Below are 20893 nucleotides of genomic sequence, written 5' to 3'. Positions count from 1 at the left end.
TCTTCGAAATATTTTGGTACTATAATCAGCTCAGAAAACAGTGGCACTGATTCATTAGCTGAAGATTAGAACAGAACAAAGCAGGTGACGTGGAAATGTTATTTTTACTGAAACTCATCTGTGCTAATAACTTCATGTGACTAATCCAGATGGTAATACAAGGATTTTGAGAAATACACTGGATATTTCATATCATCCACAGAGGACGGGGATCTCTGATGTGTGTGTGAGAGAGAGTCAGAGTGCATTGTGTGTGGTATAATAGCTGTTCGTTCTGACCCGGATCACACTGCATCCACTGGCACGCTTTAGAAGCAAAACCAGACAACACCACCCAGGGATGTTAACACACTTTCACACACACAGGCCAGCTCATGACTGTATGAAATATAATACAGTAGTTTCTATTTCGCTCTTCAACATGCGCGCACACACTTTTCCTCCCTCGTTCACACACTTCTCTCCTTCCAAAACACACACATATGCTCTCTCTCTTTCAATAGCTTTCATACACATGCACTGTCTATCACAACATACACACCCTCTGTTCCTCTCTCTCTCACACACACAGACATACCGTCACACGTTCACTCAGTGAGAAAATTAATTTGTCAGATCGTGATTTTCAGTTGTTCCTCCAAAGCTCTTGCTCAGGGCTCTCTGATACGGCCCACAGCCCGGCAGGACATTTCTGTCTGCCGTCCAGATCTGCAGCCTGCAGACTCACTGCGGGTCATTTGTGTAACGGACTCTATTGATCTGGGAAACTATCGCCTCTCTGTGAGCTGTTGTAAGAGCTGCTCAGAGGTCAGAATGGGATAGATTGAAGATTTATGCATGTGTGCGTGAAAAGCAAACTGTCGGATATAAGAAAAAGACGATGTAATATTCACACCAAGAGATCAGTGACACAATGTGAAAAAAATTATAGCAATCTGTGCCTATTGTTGAATACAAGACCCAACTTTGTAGAATATAAAGGCTGGCCATAAAATTGCTTTAAAATGGTCAATGGATATGGACATGACTGTGATTATGGCTGGACAAAGTGTAACCATTTACAAAAGCAATTCAAATGACTGAATTAACACACTGACCGTACGCCGAGTCCACCGCTGGATTCTGCTTGCGAGTCGTGGCCAAGACATCTAAAGAAAGAAATAGATGAAGAAAATCTACAGTTAGGCTAATGAACTTTATTACTGAACAGAATAATTCTTTATTGTGATTTTACTATAAATAAATCAGATTATTTATTGAACAGTGTTGTCTTATAGTAACATATTGGATCTGCGTTGATGCATAAAAGCAATAAGTCATTCGAGGCCATGCATTAAAGCAATCTTACTATGGTTAAGCAGTTTTATATCATAATCATAATGATCACAGCACAAGAATGCACACAAGACATGAATCTATTATATATGGGACTGGCAATGAAAATTAGCAATAGGCTAACTCTAGCACAATGCATCAAACATTACAATAAATGAAAACAATTAAAATAAAATAAATGAAATCTAACAAAGAAATGTCCACCTCAATGTGAAAAGAGAATTGTGATTTATTTTAATTTTTTTGTGTGACATCAATTTCATTAAAGATTGACGTAATGCACAAAAAATTCTTCAAAATCATCATCCTTCAAAATCATTCTAATATGGGATTCTAATAATACAAGATTCTTTGATGAATAGGAACATCACTTTTGATTTAATGCATCAATTTTGTGACAATTTAATGCATCTTTGCTGAATAAAAGTCTTAATTTATTTTGATCTGTCGAGTACATTATATTATAATATATATTCTAAGTAATTAAAATTAGCATCAATTAAATAACACTATGATTTAGCATATACATATGTCAGTTTGGGAAGAGGTGCTTAATTGTCATTTAAAAAAAATGCCACAATGCACAAAAATCACATCTTGGAAAAATTTGATTTCTTTTAGTCTCTTTTCTTGTTGGAGAGAAACACAACTCATGCATGTTCCTGACATGTTCCATGAGATTCCCTCAGAAAGGTTTGAGAGTTCTGGAAGTCTTCAGAACACAAGTGGAGTTGTAGTAGGAATGTAATAATGGTGTGAATGAGTTATGATCTCTGGGAGCAGGTCAGCTCGGACTGTCTGGAACTCACCATGACAGCTGTCTGGGTACTGAGGATATCCACTCTCGACATACTGCTCAAATCCAGACCTGTGACAGAGACAGAGAGGGAGAGCAACACAACAGAGAGAGAAGGAGAACGTGAGCAGGAGAAGGAGTGAGAAAGAGGACAAGAGAGTGACAATCATTCTTTTGTGAGCCTCTCCCTGAATGATCCCTCTAATTAGTTGTGCTGTCAGCAGTCTGTTATTGCCTCTCCAAGCAACTGTAAAGGGAAATAACATGTTACAATTTGATTGAGGCTCGAGTGTCTGACATACAAGGACACTTCCTCTATACCATGACTAACAGCTATGATTTAGCAGCTATAAGATGAGAAACAAATGCAAATGTACAGGTACAGAATTTATATATATGCAAGAATTCAAAATTAAGTAGGTGCCAAATGAGAGTAAATTTGCCAATTTTATAGGAACTGCAACTTTTTTTCCCTCAGTGAAAGATTTATCATTATTAGTTGTTTATCTACTTTCTTTTTTTACCCGACCAAAACTGCATTTGGTGATTCATATGAAGAACATTCCTTGCATTAAGCCATAAAAATGAAAAAATGAAAAAAATAAAAATTTGACTGTGTCTGTGTTTTTGCAACAGACACATTTTCATGGAGAGATGGAGACTGACTTATCTCGGACATGATGCTGTGGGTGTCAAAATGACGTGGTCTGTTTTCCACAAATATGTACAGAAAAATAGTGCAATATAATAAATATAATAAATAAATACTGTAATAAAAAATAAAGCTTAACTGCTGCTAAAAATTTGGATACACATTCTACAAAATAATGATATGGATATGGTGATATGGAGCCACAGCCATATCACCCTGCAGCCCAAGACTGGTTGCCCACTGAAGCTAAGCAGGGTTGAGCCTGGTCAGTACCTGGATGGGAGACCTCCGGTGAAAACTAGGTTGCTGTTGGAAGAGGTGTTAGTGAGGCCAGCAGGAGGTGCTCACCCTGTGGTCTGTGTGGGTCCTAATGCCCCGGTATAGTGATGGGGACATTATACTGTAAAAAGCACCGTCTTTCGGATGAGACGTTAAACCGAGGTCCTGACTCTCTGTGGTCATTAAAAATCCCATGGCACTTCTCGTAAAGAGTAGGGGTGTAACCCCGGTGTCCTGGCCAAATTCCCTCTACTGGCCTTTGTCTATCATGGCCTCCTAATAATCCCCATACACTTGATTGGCTCAATGACACTCTCTCCTCTCCACCTGTAGCTGGTGTGTGGTGAGCGCACTGGCGCCGTTGTGCTGTGGCTGCCGTCGCATCATCCAAGTGGATGCTGCACACTGGTGGTGGTTGAGGAGAGACCCCCCCCCCCCCACATGATTGTAAAGCGCTTTGGGTGTACAGCAATACACAATAAAGCGCTATATAAATGCATCATTCATTCATTCATTCATTCATTCATTCAAATATTAAAGTTTTGGGGATTGATATTGGTATGATGATTTTAAATAAGTTATGTTTTAAAATATGTTTTAAAACAAAATACTATTTTAGTCATTCTACTTAATTCAATGTGTTTTTAGAATTTATATAACTTTATAATTTATTCCTATAACTTTATAAATAATTGTGACATTTACTAATAATTCCTGAATGGAAATCGTTTCCACACTTCTTTTTTTCCCCAGTGGGGATTGGTAGAAAAATTCAGAAGAAAAAAATACTTTCAGCCAATATATAATGCAAAAAAAAAAAAACAAATACATTTGAATGATGTGTGTGTATTTGAATATATATATATATATATATATATATATATATAATAAAGTAAATTTAAATGTATTTTTAATTATTTATTGAAATGCAAATCATGCAAAATCAGCACCAAATGTTAAACACAGAATTAATTTAACATGCACGTATGTAATTAATGCGTTCACATCAAATTAGCGGAACGAGCTACGGGGAGTTTTATTCATTCCAGTGCACAAGTGTCAATAAATAGAAGCGCCTTCAGTTTTGAATGTCTTTCAGACGCAAGAACCTTTGTGTGAAGGAAATGAGTGTTTGGACAAAACAGCACATTAAGTACAATTTTAAGAGAATAATTTACTGAGAAGGACGTTGCTGACTCATGCAGCCTCACAGCGTAACCACAGTCACACGTTGCTCTGAGCGACTACAATGTTCGTCTGCTCCTGGCATCACAGAAGCGAGCATGTCATTGCCGAGCACCTGAGTGACATCTCGCACACAGACGCATAGTGCGTTCTGTCGGCTTTTGCTTCCTCTCTGTGTTACCATGGAGACATGATTAGATCAGAGGGCTGTGGTCTAATGGAGCAAGCAATTCTGTACCTGAGTCCTCAATCAGGATTCACACAAATCACTACGTCACTTTTGTCCAAAAACACTGTGTATTTGAAAAAAACATGCCTCTATCCATTACACACATTGGAATTCAGTTCAGGTGCTAAATGTGCCGATATAATTATTGGTGCAAAATTATTGTCATTAATTTCAGGGCAAAGGCACCTTCTTTCTATGTAAATTAGTTCAACAATAAATTGCGTCTTATTCACTCGGTTCACAAAAAGGGCTATTTTTCTGGTGCGGTTCATTTGGCGAACCTTGACGAGCCCAAGGCAGTTTTACATAGCAAAAAATTATTTTATGAAGCAGTGTAAAAAAAGACTATTGGAGTACGTTTTAAAAGAAAATACTATTTTAGTTATTCTTCTTAATTCAATGTGTCACTTGCTGTTTCCTTGTAACATTGTGACATTTACTAGCAATTTCTGAATGTAAATCATTTCTTTGGTGTGAGAGACCCGGGTTCGAATCCACTGTGAGACACCAATGTGTCCCTGAGCAAGACACTTAACCCCTAGTTGCTCCAGAGGCGTGCGACCTCTGACATATATAGCAATTGTAAGTCGCTTTGGATAAAAGCGTCAGATAAATGTAAATTTCACCTTTGTTTATTTAAAATATTGAATACATTTGATTCATAATTTGAATTTTTATTTCAATTAAAATATTTTTTATTTTTTACATTTTAATTGTTAGATTAATATTTCCTTTTTACCTTAATACTTTAAAATGAATGCCAATTATTAAATTTTTTAAACGTCTTCAAAATGTAAATATATGTATAAATGAGTCAAACATTTAACCACTGCATTTAATCACATTTGGAGATTATTAGAATCAAAACGTTCAACACAAACAGCTCATGCAAATAATTAACTCTTAAATCTTTTTTCTGTCTTGATTTAATATGAGTATATTTGAGTGGAATTTATATTTTTGTGGAGCACAACATAGAATAATGCCTACAAAAAAAATTCAAGAGAAAAAAACAAGCTTGCGTACAAACATAACTTATCTAAATCTGGCACCCCATTTCAGCGCTGTCGAGGCACCTGCCGTTCTCCTGCCTCACCCTGCCCTGCATATTCAATCTATCTGAGAATCAGCCCTCTCTACCTGACAAGATTTAAAGTCCTTATTTCCATTAACCTGAGAGGGGAGAGAGTGAAAGAACGAGAGGGAAAGAGAGCGAGAGAGTGGGATGACTTCATCTCATATTGAAGGATAAATGGAAGGACAAGATAAAAAAAATCTCCTGCATAAAGTGGTAAATTGGGATCTTGCAGGTGCATAATATCTGAGCATCAATATGCCTCTGAGATGCATGCTTTTCATTATACCTGAATTGGCCAACACACTCGCGCACACACACAAACACACACACACACACACACGTGCGCGCGCATTAGCCCAAACACTCTCTCATCATATGGAGATTAAATTGCCCCTGGGAGAGAGCGAATAGGGAAAAGGAGAACACAAAGAGAAAATATCCCACAAGATAATAAAATCATATTTTTCTTCATATTCTCCTATCCGCAGTACGCTGCAAAAAAACGAGCCGCAGAGCTGTTCTAAAAATGAGAAAGTCAAAGTATTAACATCGTACATCTATTGCCCTCTTTTCTTACATTTCACCCTCTCAGTCTTGCAGAATTTCATTAGATGCTGATTAGCATTTAAACACACAGTTCAGTCTGGAACTAAAGTTTCTCTTGTCTTATTTCTTGTTCTCATGTCGCCAGACTTAAAGTCAGCATAACGTTTCTTGCACCGTATAGCCTTTCAGAAGGGGTCAAGTAACCAATCACAGTTTGTTTAATGTGACAACCAATTTGTCTGGACATAATGATTTCAGCCACATATTGCATTTTTTTTCTGCAATAAGCATCCTAGTCAAAATTTCAGAATTGATGGACTTTAATCAGAACAGATCAAGTTAATCAATGTAGCGAAATCAAAAACTAAAATGCAGCTAAATGTTCACTCACTACCAAACAATTAATCTAACAGTTAAACAGATGAACAGCACCTATTTACACTACTGTTCAAAGTTTGGGGTCAGTAATTGATTTACTTAAAAAAAAAAAAAAAAAAAAAAAAAAAAAAAAAAACCAAAACATTCTATTTTAACATTTTGAAAAAGTAATTGAGTAATTTGATGGCAAAGGTGAATTTTCTGCAGCCATTATTGTGAATCTTCAGTATCACGTGATTTACTGTCAATTTTAACGGTCATAATTTAATGCACGCTTGCTGAATGAAAGCATTAAATAAATGCACTGACAAACTAACTTTTAAATGAAAGTGTATTTCATTTGTTTATTATATAATTCAAATCTGCTATGTATCTTTGTGTTGTAATTGATCTGGTTTATTGTATTTTTAAGGTTATTGACCATCTTTAGTAACAGTTTATTTTAGGGTCTCTTAACTAGTTGCTTATTAGCATGCATATTACTAGAATATTGGCTAATTATTAGTAGTAATTAAGCACATATTAATGCCTTATTCTACATGACCTTATTCTACATCCCTAATCCTACCCTAAACTTAACAACTACCTTACTAACTATTAATAAGCAGCAAATTATGAATTTATTGAGGGAAAAGTCGTATAGTGAATAAGTGTTCCCTATTCTAAAGTGTTACCCAATCTTTAAAACACTCTATGATTCTATCTATATCAGTTTTACATTTTCAGTGCTGTTGCATCTGGTTTCTATGACAGAAACCAAAATTCTAGATTTTAGCCAAGATTCTAAAGCTCTTTATAATTCTAATGCGCTGTATGATTACAGAATACTTTATGGCATCTGACAGCACAAGATGTATGACTCTGACATAAGTTTGGCTATGGAAGCATATAATTGAATGCTGAAGTAAACCAAAGCTCTTCTGGGACATTGATAAGTACTCTCCACAAGTTCCGTCCATTTTGTTGGCAGCGGTCTGGAAATCTGCTGTGTACGTAATCATTTTCATGAGTTCAAGATGAAATGATTCCCCATCTCTGTTTATAGAGATCAATACTCACATCAGGAGGCAACATTAGGAGTCAATAATTGAGGTTATGGCCAGAAAATATAATTAAAAACTGTGTCCAGGTTACAGGGAAAGTGTGTAAAAACCATCATTAAATTAAATGCATTCAGCTATATAAAATAACTTAATTCTTACATCTGTTGCAGGATTTGTTTGGTGTGTAGACAAACACACAGATCAGCAATAGCATGTTAAGAATACGATACTGATCTCCCAGTAAAATTTCCACTTTGAGTACAAGGGGTTTAGGGTTTTTGAACTTTTTTTAATAAACCAAAATTGCAGCTGTATGTCAGTGGATGCATCTCACGAGCGGGAAAACATCAGAGCGTGCTGGGGAGAATATTGCCACCACAACTGATGACAACCGCAGCGACCACTCAGCAAAACATTAATAATAACAAATTCAAGCTGATCTGCACTGCATCTGCTGATCTGGATCTGCACTGATTGTAACACACACAAGTGAAATGCACTTCTGCTTGACAATTGCAGAGGCAGTATTAGATACATCCCTGGCACAAGCTGATATTGTGGAAAATGGTGGGGATGTAAGTATGCCCTTTCAGCAAGAGATCTATGCAATTGCGAAGATATTTAAATGAGTATTTCTATAACTCAATACTATGTATTACAATACTAACTCAATACATGAAACTAGCAAAGTTAGCTTGATTCAGCTAAAAAATTATACCTTGAATTCAATGCAAGTTACTTTTGATAAAAGCATCTACCTAATGCATAAAAATATAAAATGTTAACAGTTATATACTCATAGAGACTTACATGAATTCGTCAGAGCACAGTGGTAAGAACATATGCTCATGATATTAAATAGCAGTCCAGTTTCCTGTCTATTCTCTACTGCCCTACACTATTAAAAGTAAAATGCTCATCAATAAAACATTTAAAAAATAAAACAGCATGAGTTACATGGGCTTGTCAAGATACCTTACACAGCAATGATACCACATTACTTTACAAATATTTGTAAATGTTAATGTGCCATTATAACAGTTTTTAAGTCTCATAAACAAGTGTTTCAGAGATAAATATCTGCACATATATCTGGTCTGAAGCATCCGATTAAATTAACAACAGACCGAGTGAGTGAGTGTAACAGTGATATCATCGCAAACAAAGAGAATACACTTTTTTTATAAGCATTCACTGTAAATGCTTTTTATTAAGATGTATTTTTCGCTTTTTTGTCTTTAATTTAATTTAACTCAACTCTACCTCTCGTTCCATCCTGATGATCCGACGATAGCTGCTCGCATCTCAGCGTGTCTAACAGACATTTCTTGCTGGATGATGGACCATCACCTTCAACTCAACCTAGCTAAGACAGAACTGCTTGTAGTTTCAGCTAACCCATCGCTTCATCACAATCTCACCTTCCAGTTAGGCTCATCTACCACAACTCCTTCAAAAACAGCCAGAAACCTTGGAGTTGTGATTGATGATAAGCTGAATTTCTCAGACCACATTGCTAAAACTGCCCGGTCCTGCAGATTTGAATTATACAATATTAAGAAGATCAGGCCCTTTCTCTCAGAACATGTAACACAACTCCTTGTTCAGGCTCTTGTTCTTTCCAGACTTCTTTCCAGAATTGGCAGGTCTTCCAGCCAATTCTATTAAACCTCTACAATTAATCCAAAATGCAAGATTAATCTTTAATGAGCCGAATAGAACGCACGTCACCCCTCTGTTCATCAATTTGCACTGGCTACCAATAGCTGATCGCATTAAATTCAAGGTATTAATGTTTGCCTACAGAACCACCACTGGCTCTGCACCCCTTTACCTAAATGCATTACTTCAGACTTATGTGCCCTCTAGAAGCTTGCGTTCTTCAAGTGAACGGCGCATTATTGTGCCATCCCAAAGATGCACAAAAACACTTTCACAGACTTTTTCATTAACTGTTCCCATCTGGTGGAATGACCTGCCCAACTCAATCCGTGTAACCGAATCCTTACCCATCTTCAAGAAACGGCTAAAAACTCATCTGTTCCATCTTTACTTGACCCTCTAACTCTAGCACTCTCTATTCTAATTTTATCTATATGTCTTTTTATTTAAAAAAATAAAATAATAATAATAAAAATAAATTCAAATAAAATAATAATAATTATCTGTACTACGTTAGGCTAACCAAGACTTGTAATAGCACTTGCACGTTGTTGCTCTTTTGATGGCTTCTTATGTCCTCATTTGTAAGTCGCTTTGGATAAAAGCGTCTGCTAAATGACTAAATAAATAATTTGACAGGACACTATAAAGAATTGACAGAAAGCAAAGTGGGAGAGAGTGGGAAGGACTCGGGAAAGGACCACAAGTGCGGACACAAACTCAGGCCACTCGAAGCACAACTGTGCTACATCTCGAAACGCTGCCCACAAGGCTATTGGATCCAACTTAAACTACCAATTTACTATAATTTTAACCAGATGGTAAAATTTATTTATTCAAGAAACATCTCTAAAGTGATGGCACTACAATAAGGTTCATTTGGTTAACATCAGTTAAATGCACTAGCTATTATAAACACTTTTACAAACCAGATCAACTACAAACCAAAGATGCATACAAAAAGCAAAATTAAATTACACAACAAAATAAAATACACTACCATTCAGAACTCAGAGGTCGGTTAATCTGTTTTGAAAGAAATTAACACTTTAAATTAGGATGCAGTTAGTCTTGGTCGCCATCACGACCATCACGCGCCACCATCTTGGTCGCCATCACGACCGCACATTTTCCTCGCTAATGTGCGGTCATTGGTGAACAAAATGGATGAAATACGACTTCGCATCACCCATAGTAAGAAACTTTTGGACTGCAATGTCATGGTTTTCACTGAAACATGGCTACATAGCGACATACCAAATAATGCTATTGATCTAACCGGATGCTACACGCTCCGAGCAGATAGAATGGCAGATGACTACGGCAAGACCAGAGGTGGAGGATTGTGCATTTATGTGAACAAAGCTTGGTGTACGAACTCTGACACTGTTGGAAAACACTGCTCACCTAACCTAGAGTTTCTCATGGTTAAGTGTAGACCTTTCTATCTGCCGCGGGAGTTCACTTCCACCATCATAACTGCAGCCTATATTCCCCCGGATGCTAATGCCAAGCTTGCTATGAACGAACTGCATGCGGCCATTAGTAAACAACAGACTGTACACCCGGAAGCTGCATTTATTGTTGCGGGTGATTTTAAATCACTCCAACTTAAAGACAGTGCTCCCCAAATTCCATCAGCATGTCTCCTGCCACACTAGAGGAGAAAAAACTTTGGATCATGTTTACACAAACATCGCAGGAGCTTACATCGCGACTCCCCTCCCCCACCTGGGACAGTCTGATCACCTTTCTTTGTTTCTCACCCCCAAGTATTCACCCCTCATCAACCGTGTGAAGCCATCAGTGAAGACCATCAAAGTGTGGCCAATGGGAGCAGAGTCTGTACTTCAGGACAAATTTCAACACACGGACTGGAGTATGTTTGCTTCCCAGGCTGCCAGTGGCTCTCACACGGACATTGACATCTATACCACCTCTGTACTGGATTACATCAATACCTCCATTGACAGTGTTACAACAGAGAAACAGATCACAATGTACCCTAATCAGAAGCCATGGATGAACAAGGAAGTGCGGCTCCTGCTGAAAGCCCGCAACACTGCTTTCAGATCAGATGACGCTCAGGCCTACAGCATATCCAGGGCTAACCTGAAGAGGGGCATCAAGAAGGCCAAGCACTGCTACAAGCTAAAGGTAGAGGAGCATTTTTCCAACTCTGACCCCCGGCGCATGTGGCAGGGCATCCAGGTCATCAGTGACTACAAGCCATGCAACTCCACTCCAACGGTCACAGACGTCTCCTTCCTTGATGAGCTAAATGACTTTTATGCTCGCTTTGAGAATAACAACAAGGAGACAGCCACCAAGATCACACTCTCAGGAGACCATCAGACCCTCAAACTCACCTCCACAGATGTCTGCATAGCATTGAGCCGGATCAATGCATGCAAGGCCGCTGGCCCTGACGGCATTCCTGGACGTGTGCTCAGGATATGTGCAGAGCAGCTCGCAGAGGTCTTCACAGACATTTTCAACCTGTCCCTCACCCAAGCAACTGTGCCAACATGCTTTAAGGCCACATCCATTGTGCCAGTGCCGAAACACTCCTCCCCGACGTGCCTGAATGACTACCGCCCCGTAGCACTCACACCCATTGTAATGAAGTGCTTTGAGCGACTGGTCCTGGCACACCTCAAGAACTGCCTCCCACCCACACTGGACCCACACCAATTTGCCTACCGTAGCAATAGGAGCACTGAGGATGCAGTATGCACAGTATTGCACTCGGTACTCACACACCTGGATAATAACAACACTTATGCACGGATGTTGTTTGTTGATTTCAGCTCAGCATTCAACACCGTCATTCCCTCCAAGCTGATCACTAAACTTGGAGACTTGGGTGTTAACACCTCCCTCTGTAGCTGGATTATGGACTTTCTGACCAACAGACCTCAGCATGTTAGGTCAGGCCACACCTGCTCCACCACCATCACACTCAACACCGGCGTACCACAGGGCTGTGTGCTGAGCCCATTCCTCTACTCCCTCTACACCCATGACTGCAGGCCTGTGCATGGATCCAACTCCATCATCAAGTTTGCTGACGACACCACAGTGATTGGCCTCATCAGAGACAACGATGAGACTGCCTACAGGGAGGAGGTACAGCACCTGGCTGCATGGTGCGCTGACAATAACCTGCTCCTCAACACCAGCAAGACAAAGGAACTTATTGTGGACTTCAGGAAGAAGAAAAGTGGAACGCATGACCCCATCCACATTAACGGGATGGTTGTTGAACGTGTCTCCAGCTTCAAGTTCCTGGGAACCCACATCTCGGAGGACCTGACCTGGACCACCAACACATCCAGCCTAGTCAAGAAGGCTCACCAACGCCTCTTCTTCCTTAGGACACTGAAGAAGAACCACCTGTCTCCAGTCATCCAGCGGAACTTCTACCGGTGTGCAATTGAAAGCATCCTGACCAACTGCATCACAGTCTGGTATGGGAACTGCACAGTTGCTGACCGCAAGGCACTGCAGAGGGTGGTGAAAACCGCCCAACGCATCACAGGGACACCACTTCCTGCCATTGAGGACGTCCAGAGAAAATGCTGTTTACGTGCTTTAAAATGCTGTTTATTCTTAAGGACTCCTCTCACCCTGACCATAGACTGTTTAAATTACTGCCTTCTGGGAGGCGCTTCAGGAGCCTCCGATCAAGGACAAGCAGACTCAGGAACAGCTTTTTCCCTACAGCTGTTTCCCTACTAAACTCTGCCCAATGATACCCCCCCTCACACACCACCACAAACTCTTCACCCCTCCCCATCATTAAAATCGGTTAAAAAACAAAAACAAAAAAACATCCACACACTGAGTACTATGCACTGGAAATTTTTATTTCTATGCACTTTCAATGTTCATTGCACTAGTATTTATATATCTTAATGTATAGCTTATTCATATCCATTTGTAATTATATTCATAGTTTTTGCTCATAGTGTACATACATTTACTGTACAATCCATCTGTATAGTATGTTCATATCACCCATCTGTATATCATACTGATAGTATTTAAAAATTTGTAAATTATGTCCATAGTACTACTGCCTTATCTGTATATTCTGTACATATGTAACTATTGTAGACACTGTATATCCTGTACCTCTGCTTATTGCACTTCTGGTTAGATGCTAACTGCATTTCGTTGCCCTGTACCTTACATGTGCAATGACAATAAAGTTGAATCTAATCTAATCTAATCTAATCTAATTGATCAATAGTGACTATAAAGACATGGACAATTTTACAGACTTCCATTTCAAATAAATCCTGTTCTTTTGAACTTTTTATTCACCAAAGAATCCTGAAAACAATATATCACTGTTTCAACAAAATTTTTAAGCAGCACAACTATGTTCAACATTAGTAATGTATCTTGAGCACCACATCGGTAAATTAGAATGATTTCTGAAGGATCATGTGACTCTGAAAACTGGAGTAACGGCTGCTGAAAATTCAGCTGTCATAACATAATAAATTGCTTTTTCAATATATTAAAATAGAAAATAGTCATTTTAAATTGTAATAATTAGTGCTGTCAAATGGTTAATCACATCCAAAATGAAAGTTTTTGTTTACATAATATGTGTGTATACTGTGTATATTTTTTAATGTATATATAAATACAAACACATGCATGTATATATTTAAGAAAAATGTTATGTTTATATATTAAACACATTTATATATAATATAAAAAATAAGAATATGAACATATAAAATGTATAAATATTTTCACAATATATACTGTACGTGTGTGTACTTATATAATGTAAACAAAAACTTTTATTTAGGATGCAATTAATTGCTCGACAGCACTATATTTCAAATTACTTATTTTACTGTATTTTTGATTAAATTGATGCATTCTTTCTAAAATTAAAAATTTTAGAATGGTAGTGTACACTGACAGATGTTTTTTTTAGTAATTGTAGAAAATGAGATAACCCAAATTAATAATTGCTGCAAAAGTATTGTTTACTGAGTTTGATACCTGATAATATTGAAATTTTATTGTAAAGTATTATCCAGGATGGTATATTCAATTTACTGCAAACATATTTTGAATATTATCTACAAAGTCATCCTGGTCATTGTATAGACTGTCTAGTAAAATTCTGTAACTGCACTTGGTTATAAATTTTGAAGACATTTTACAACCATCTGATTTTTACCAGATGTTTTAAGGATGTTTATGGTAACATAAGCTCTTAGAGATCTTTAACAATAAAGCATGCTATAGAAACACTGTCGACTGTATAGTAAACTTGTGTGCAGAATTCAGTAGTCGTGTAGGCTCTTTTATTCTAACGAACCGTAAAAGTGTTTACTGTGGCAGGACTAATAGAAGGGTCGCGTGATGTAGCTTTAACTCACTTGAATCCTGGCGCCACTGTGGCACAGTTCTCCGCACTCAGCCAGATGCAGTAAGGGTCTCGCGAGGACAGACAGCTCCTAAAACACACACACACACACACACACACACACACAAACACAGAGTTAACTCATACCACATGTGCTGGAAGGGCTGTGTGTGTTTTTCTCGCTCACTGTCTCCACACTCCCTCCAATTTCCCTTTTCCCTCTCTCTCCAAGTGTATGTGACAAGCTGGAAGGGACAGCCAGACACAGCATCTCCATAACAAAGCATTATTGCCTCTCGCTGGTCAGACACTCAGTCAGACTCAGAGCAAAAATATAAGAGAGAGAGAGAAAGTGTGTGACTGACTGCTGTATAGTCAGGTGTGTGTGTTTGTGTGTGTATTTGTGTTGCATGATTGACAGGTGTGTTGTGTTTGCCAGAGGCCAACTGAGATTCAGATACATGGTAGAGCCGGCGAGTCGCTCGGAGAAACAGAGAGAGAGATACAGATGGAGAGAGAGAGAGAGAGAGAGAGACGGAAAGAGAGTGAAAGACAGAAAAGAAAGGACAAAAAAAGCATGTGTGAGGTGACTAGATGCGAGCCAGAGTGAGAGGTCACTACCATTTTTCTGCAATTTTTTCCTCTTCACAGGTTGTTAATTTCCCCATGCTATGCCTGTTGGTCGCTATGCTTTAGCACTTTATCTATTGTTAAAGGTTAGACATGTTAAAATGATGAAATACTTTCTCTTATCCCAGTTTAAATGAAAAAATGAAAGCAAAAATAGAGTTGGGTCACTTTTAGTCTGTCTATTAGGTTTAGAGTCATCTATATGCAAATTACCTACTAAAAATTGACAAAAATACTACTTGAACTATAATTTGGCTATACGATCCACCTTATTTTTAAGTACAATTTTTAACTGGAAAGTGCAAAGATTTCAATGTCAGCCGATGACATTGTATTTTTGTAGTTGTTATCTGTTTTTATTGCCATGTCAGCATCTTTATGGCAAAAACTGAGTTGGAATAATACAAGAGTTACAAACAAAAACATTTATCCAAATAAACAAAAATACAACAAGGTGAAATTATCCAATATTTCTTAAATTAACATATGATAAGAAAATCTAAAATCTTTTCAGGTAAAATCTTTCTAAAGTCCCTGAGTGAGTGTACTTAATAAAAAAGTTCTATTTGCATTAAAACTGGGACAGCACAAAATATGTTTAATGGACATGAGAGTCTTGCAGAACATGCATAGAGTTCATATTTTAATTTATTATCTTAATCGTTAACACACTGGTTTGTAGTGTAAATAGTTTTATCGTTGATTGTACTTTGTTATTCTAATAATGGTTTAGTATAGTGGCTAATAAAGAAATACGCACATTCACAAGAAATACCTTACTTCCTCATTGAAAAAAAAAAAAACGTGCAAAATAAACAGTTTATCAGACAAACATGTTTAAAATTCAGTCTTTCTCTTCTGGGAGAACTGACAAAAATACTTATAACTCTTCCTGCACTGTACTGATGTCTGTCCAATCAAATGTTCTTTATAATGAGAATGCCACACCCCCTAAAACACCTGCAGCCAACTAGCAAATAGAATTAGTTAGCCAACTACTGGTTTTAAAATAAATAAATACTCACAAACCCTTTGATATTTCCCACACAAATGTCCAGTTTTAACAGGAAACATAGGGATTGTGATTTTCTTTCAAAATACATAAACAACTCTAAGTATTGTGTTTGTACAGTAGCTTGATTTCCTTGAAAAAGTGTAAACGTGTCACTGTCACATCGTGACATCGTTATATCACCAGTTACAAGACACCATCCCCCAGCACTGTGGAGAATCAACAACTGGCAGACGATCTGAATTAGTTCTACTGCAGGTTTGAAAAAACACCATTCACACCTCCTGCAACCACCCTCTCCCCCACACCTGCACTGCAGATAAGAGAAGATGACGTGCGCCAGGTCTTCAAAAACAACAAGAGAAGGAAGGCACCAGGCCCAGACGGTGTGACACCAGCCTGTCTGAAATCCTGTGCTGACTAGCTGGCCCCCCATCGTCACACAGTCCCCTCATGCTTCAAACGCTCCACCATCATCCCCGTCCCAAAGAAACCCAAGATAACAGGACTTAATGACTAAAGACCTGTGGCTCTAACATCTGTGGTCATGAAATAATTTGAACAACTGGTTTTGACTTATTTGAAGGACATCACTGGACCCTGTGTAATTTGCCTACGGAGCAAACAGGTCTGTGGAGGATGCAGTCAACATGGGACTGCATTACATACTGCAACACCTGGACAGACCAGGGACTTATGTGAGGATCCTGCGCAAACAAACTCAGCTCTCCGTCCCCACCTCTGTCTGTCAGTGGTGAGGCTGGGAAAATACACATCCAGCACTCGTACCATCAGCACTGGAGCTCCTCAGGGCTGTGTTCTCTCCCCACTGCTCTTCTCCCTCTACACGAACGACTGCACATCTAAAGACCCCTCTGTCAAGCTCCTGAAGTTTGCAGACGACACCACACTGATCGGCCTCCTCCAGGACGGTGACGAGTCTGCTTACAGACAGGACATTAAGGAGCTGGTTGTCTGGTGCAGTCTTAACAACCTGGAGCTTAACACGCTCAAAACTGTGGAGATGATCGTGAACTTCAGGAGAAACTCCCCTGCACTCACCATCATGAACAGCACTGTGACTGCAGTGGAGTCATTCAGATTCCTGGGCACCACCATCTCTCAGTACCCGAAGTGGGACATTCACATAGACTCCATTGTCAGAAAGGCCCAGCAGAGGTTGTACTTCCGTCGCCAGCTGAGGAAGTTCAACCTGCCACAGGAGCTGCTGAAACAGTTCTACTCCGCCATCATTGAATCCGTCCTCTGCACCTCAATTACTGTCTGGTTCAGCTCAGCTACCAAATCTGACCTCAGAAGACTACGGAGGGTAGTCCGGACTGCTGAGCGAATCATTGGTACAACCCTTCCCACTCTCCAAGAACTGTACTTATCCAGAGTGAGTAAAAGGGCTGGTAAAATCACTCTGGACCCCTCACATCCAGCACACTCCCTCTTTGAACTGTTACCGCCCGGTCGATGCTACAGAGCTCTGAGGAGCGGAACGACCAGACACAGAAACAGTTTCTTCCCTCAAGCAATCCATCTCATGAACATTTGAACTCTTAACAATAAACATGAAACGCACAACACTATCATACTTTTTATTTTAATTTTAACACATACTTATTACATTTCAAATTTGCACCTAACATACTGAATTGTCGATTTTGTATATTGTGTTTGTGCTATTTTGCATATTGTCAATTTTTTTATATTTGTATATTATTATTATTACTATTATTATTATTATTATTATTATCATCATCATCATGTGTCCTGTCCTGTCGCTGTCATTATGTCGCACTGTGGAGCTACTGTCACTAAAACAAATTCCTCGTATGTGCAAACACGCCTGGCAATAAAGCTAATTCTGATTCTGACCAGTCTGACATGGCAACAGTGGCTAAACCAGTAGTGTGAGTTTGGGACGGGGCTATCTGTCTGACTGACCAATAGCAGACAGTTTGGGGAAACCTGTTTAAATAACATTATTTTTGCAAATAACGTTTGATGCTGCAAAGAAATTACACATTGTTAAACTATGAATACAGAATGGCTTAAAAAAAATCAACTCTTTGACCAAAACAAAGTTCTTTTATTCTTTTAGATAAAAAAAAAAAAAAAACTCTTTGAATTTAAAGAAACACAGCTGTTTTTGCATCCAGCACTCAGGGTGTGTGAAAACAATTCAGTGAGCGAAAAAACAGAGAGGAAAAAAAAAAAAAAAAAAAAAGAGATGTTTTCTCACAAGTCCACAGAGAATGCCGTGTGAGTGTTTCTCCTGAGGCTGAGCAGGCATGAGCTAACAGATTGGTAAAAAGTTAAGACATGGCTGGATCAGACATCAGGATTGTTTTTGGAAAAACATTGGGACTGAAATTCCCTGATAGGATTTGGAGATCTTTTATAAGGAAACAGTCTATCAGCTTTCTCAAACTACAGCTGTGTGGAAAAGAAAAGAAAGAATTGTTTGCTGTGTCTTGGCCTGTGACCAATCAGATGGCTCAAATTTGCGTGTGAGTAGTGGAAGCATGTGGTGATGCTGGCTCGAGGACTGCAGCATGTGATGGAGGAAACACGTCTACATCAATGACGACCCATCTCTGTAACTACGAGGCTACAAGCTAATACCTTTTGCCCTCTAAAATCCAACTGTGTTTAAATTTGAATGCATTTAAGAATGCCTGTCTCTGGAAACATACACTGCTTTCAGCGCACTTATGAAGAATGTTATCCATTATAGATCAAAAGCGAACTAGCACATAGGACTTTTTAGAAGATTCTTGCAAGACTGTCATAATTTTTTCTCTATGGACTGAGCTGCTGCACTGCATCGTGAATAAAGTTTGTGATGCTGGCTCCATCTTCAATAAATGTTTTAAACTACTCTATGATAGTAACACTTATGAGTTTACGTGATTAAAATAGTAAAACATACTTAAAAGGTGTAGTACAGCATTGTATATAAATGTATTAAATGCGCTCTCATGTAATACATATTTAATGGGAATGATTGTGGGTCTGGGTTTTATGTCACTCACTTTTTGCAGGCGCCGTAGTCAGAACAGCGACTGAGTGGAACGCGAATCACGCAACTTGAGAACGCCACAAATAAGGCATGATGGTCCTTGTCCAACTCCAATCCCAGAATCCTCCGGTCCTCACCACGCACATTACACCTGTGGAGAGAAATGGCGGTTAGTGTTGGTATGCCATTTTTATGGGAGTTATTAAAGAGGGTCCAAAAGATAAGTACACAAACATTATTACTAATAAAGGTTATGTGTAGAATTGTATGCCATCATACTACTTCCATTAGAATGCAATAGGCACATTTTTTGAATGCATGGAATAACTGGATTATCCAGTAAATTTCACAAAATGTGCTGTATACAAAAGTAGGGTGCATGGAATACTGTATCCCATAATGCAATGCAAAATGTGATCTTCAATTTGTAGTGTGATAAACAAACCGATAGCAATTTCAGCTATAACTGTATATTTGTAAGCAACAGGGTTATAATTGTTAACTAAAACCATAAAAAAATAAACATTAACTAAAATTAAATAAAATGCAAAAAAACAAACAAACAAAAAAAATACAACTTTGTGCCAAGGCAATATTTCACATTTTCATTCATTGTAACGTAATGTACAAAAATGACTAATAATAAAAGTGTATAAAGACTATCTAAACATTAAAAATATAAAAAACACTTAAACTTTAAATATGGAGTAGTCATGTCCTCCTGATCACAATATGCTTTCATTTTATGGAAAAGAGCAGCTCTGGATTCTTATCTTATTTAGTGTTCGAAAGGATATTGAAAGTGGTTTTAAAGGAGGTCGGGGGTAAACCTTTCTCTCTAATGGAAGAAAAAGCAATCCCCAATAAAGAAAAACCCAATATAGAAAGAAATCCAATGTGTGTGTCACAGAGAGGAGTCACCCCTATCGAGTTGATTGAAGAAGGTCATGCCGTAAAGATTGACTGTAATTCATCTTCCTCAGTATCTATAATAATCAAAATAAATCCTTTGCATCATGTAAAGTGTCGTTCCCAAAGGCTAACTTTTACATGAGGTGGGGTTTTCAGGGGAAAAAGTGAGCAATGCTGCATGAAGATGTGGTCACATTTTGTTGTGGAACTTGTGAGTCTCAGCTGGAGTTGAGGCTGGTTGTCAGATACACAAGAGGAACACAAGCATGGGCGAGATCCCAGGAGAACAATTACAGCTCCACACGTACCATCAATACCATTTACTGCAGGAGAGATTCTCTCTTAATCAAACGCCTCTGTCGACATAGAGTTTGGGGTTATGTGTGTGCATGTTTATATTTGCCTGAGACTTGTCAATGAGTGTGAAGTGCATGAAAAAGAGCTGAAAGTGAAGATGTGTTTGTAAAGAACCTTCTAGGTGAAGTTGTGTTTGCTCAGATAAGTGACATTTTATCTGTTGCTTGGTTTCCTGCTCTGGGTCGACCTAAAATCCCTTTACGGCAAGTCAGTCCACTCAGCAGCCATTTTGGTATAGCTCTATCTACTTGAATAAAAAAATATCTGAAATGGGTTTCAATAACATATTTCAAATAATCAAAATCTGACAACTGCAACAACAATTTTGTGTCTTCATCTCAATTCACACTAAAAACTCACACTATTTCTC

General features: G+C 38.4%; 1 protein-coding gene across 1 annotated transcript in view; it reads right to left on the bottom strand.

Moving 5' to 3' along the window:
* LOC306877886 (semaphorin-6D-like) overlaps window positions 1–20893 on the bottom strand; it is a 160571-nt gene that overhangs the window by 12451 nt on the left and 127227 nt on the right. The window contains exons 16-19 of the mRNA XM_079429903.1: window positions 19268–19405; window positions 14595–14672; window positions 2145–2203; window positions 1098–1148 (exon numbers count right to left, since the gene is read on the bottom strand). Coding sequence (XP_079286029.1) covers window positions 1098–1148; window positions 2145–2203; window positions 14595–14672; window positions 19268–19405 — 326 coding nt within the window. The remainder of the gene's footprint in view (window positions 1–1097; window positions 1149–2144; window positions 2204–14594; window positions 14673–19267; window positions 19406–20893) is intronic.

Source organism: Barbus barbus (assembly GCF_936440315.1).
Source record: "Barbus barbus genome assembly, chromosome: 12".
Taxonomy (NCBI): Eukaryota; Metazoa; Chordata; class Actinopteri; order Cypriniformes; family Cyprinidae; genus Barbus; species Barbus barbus.
This window is presented reverse-complemented; position numbering and strand designations above follow the sequence as displayed.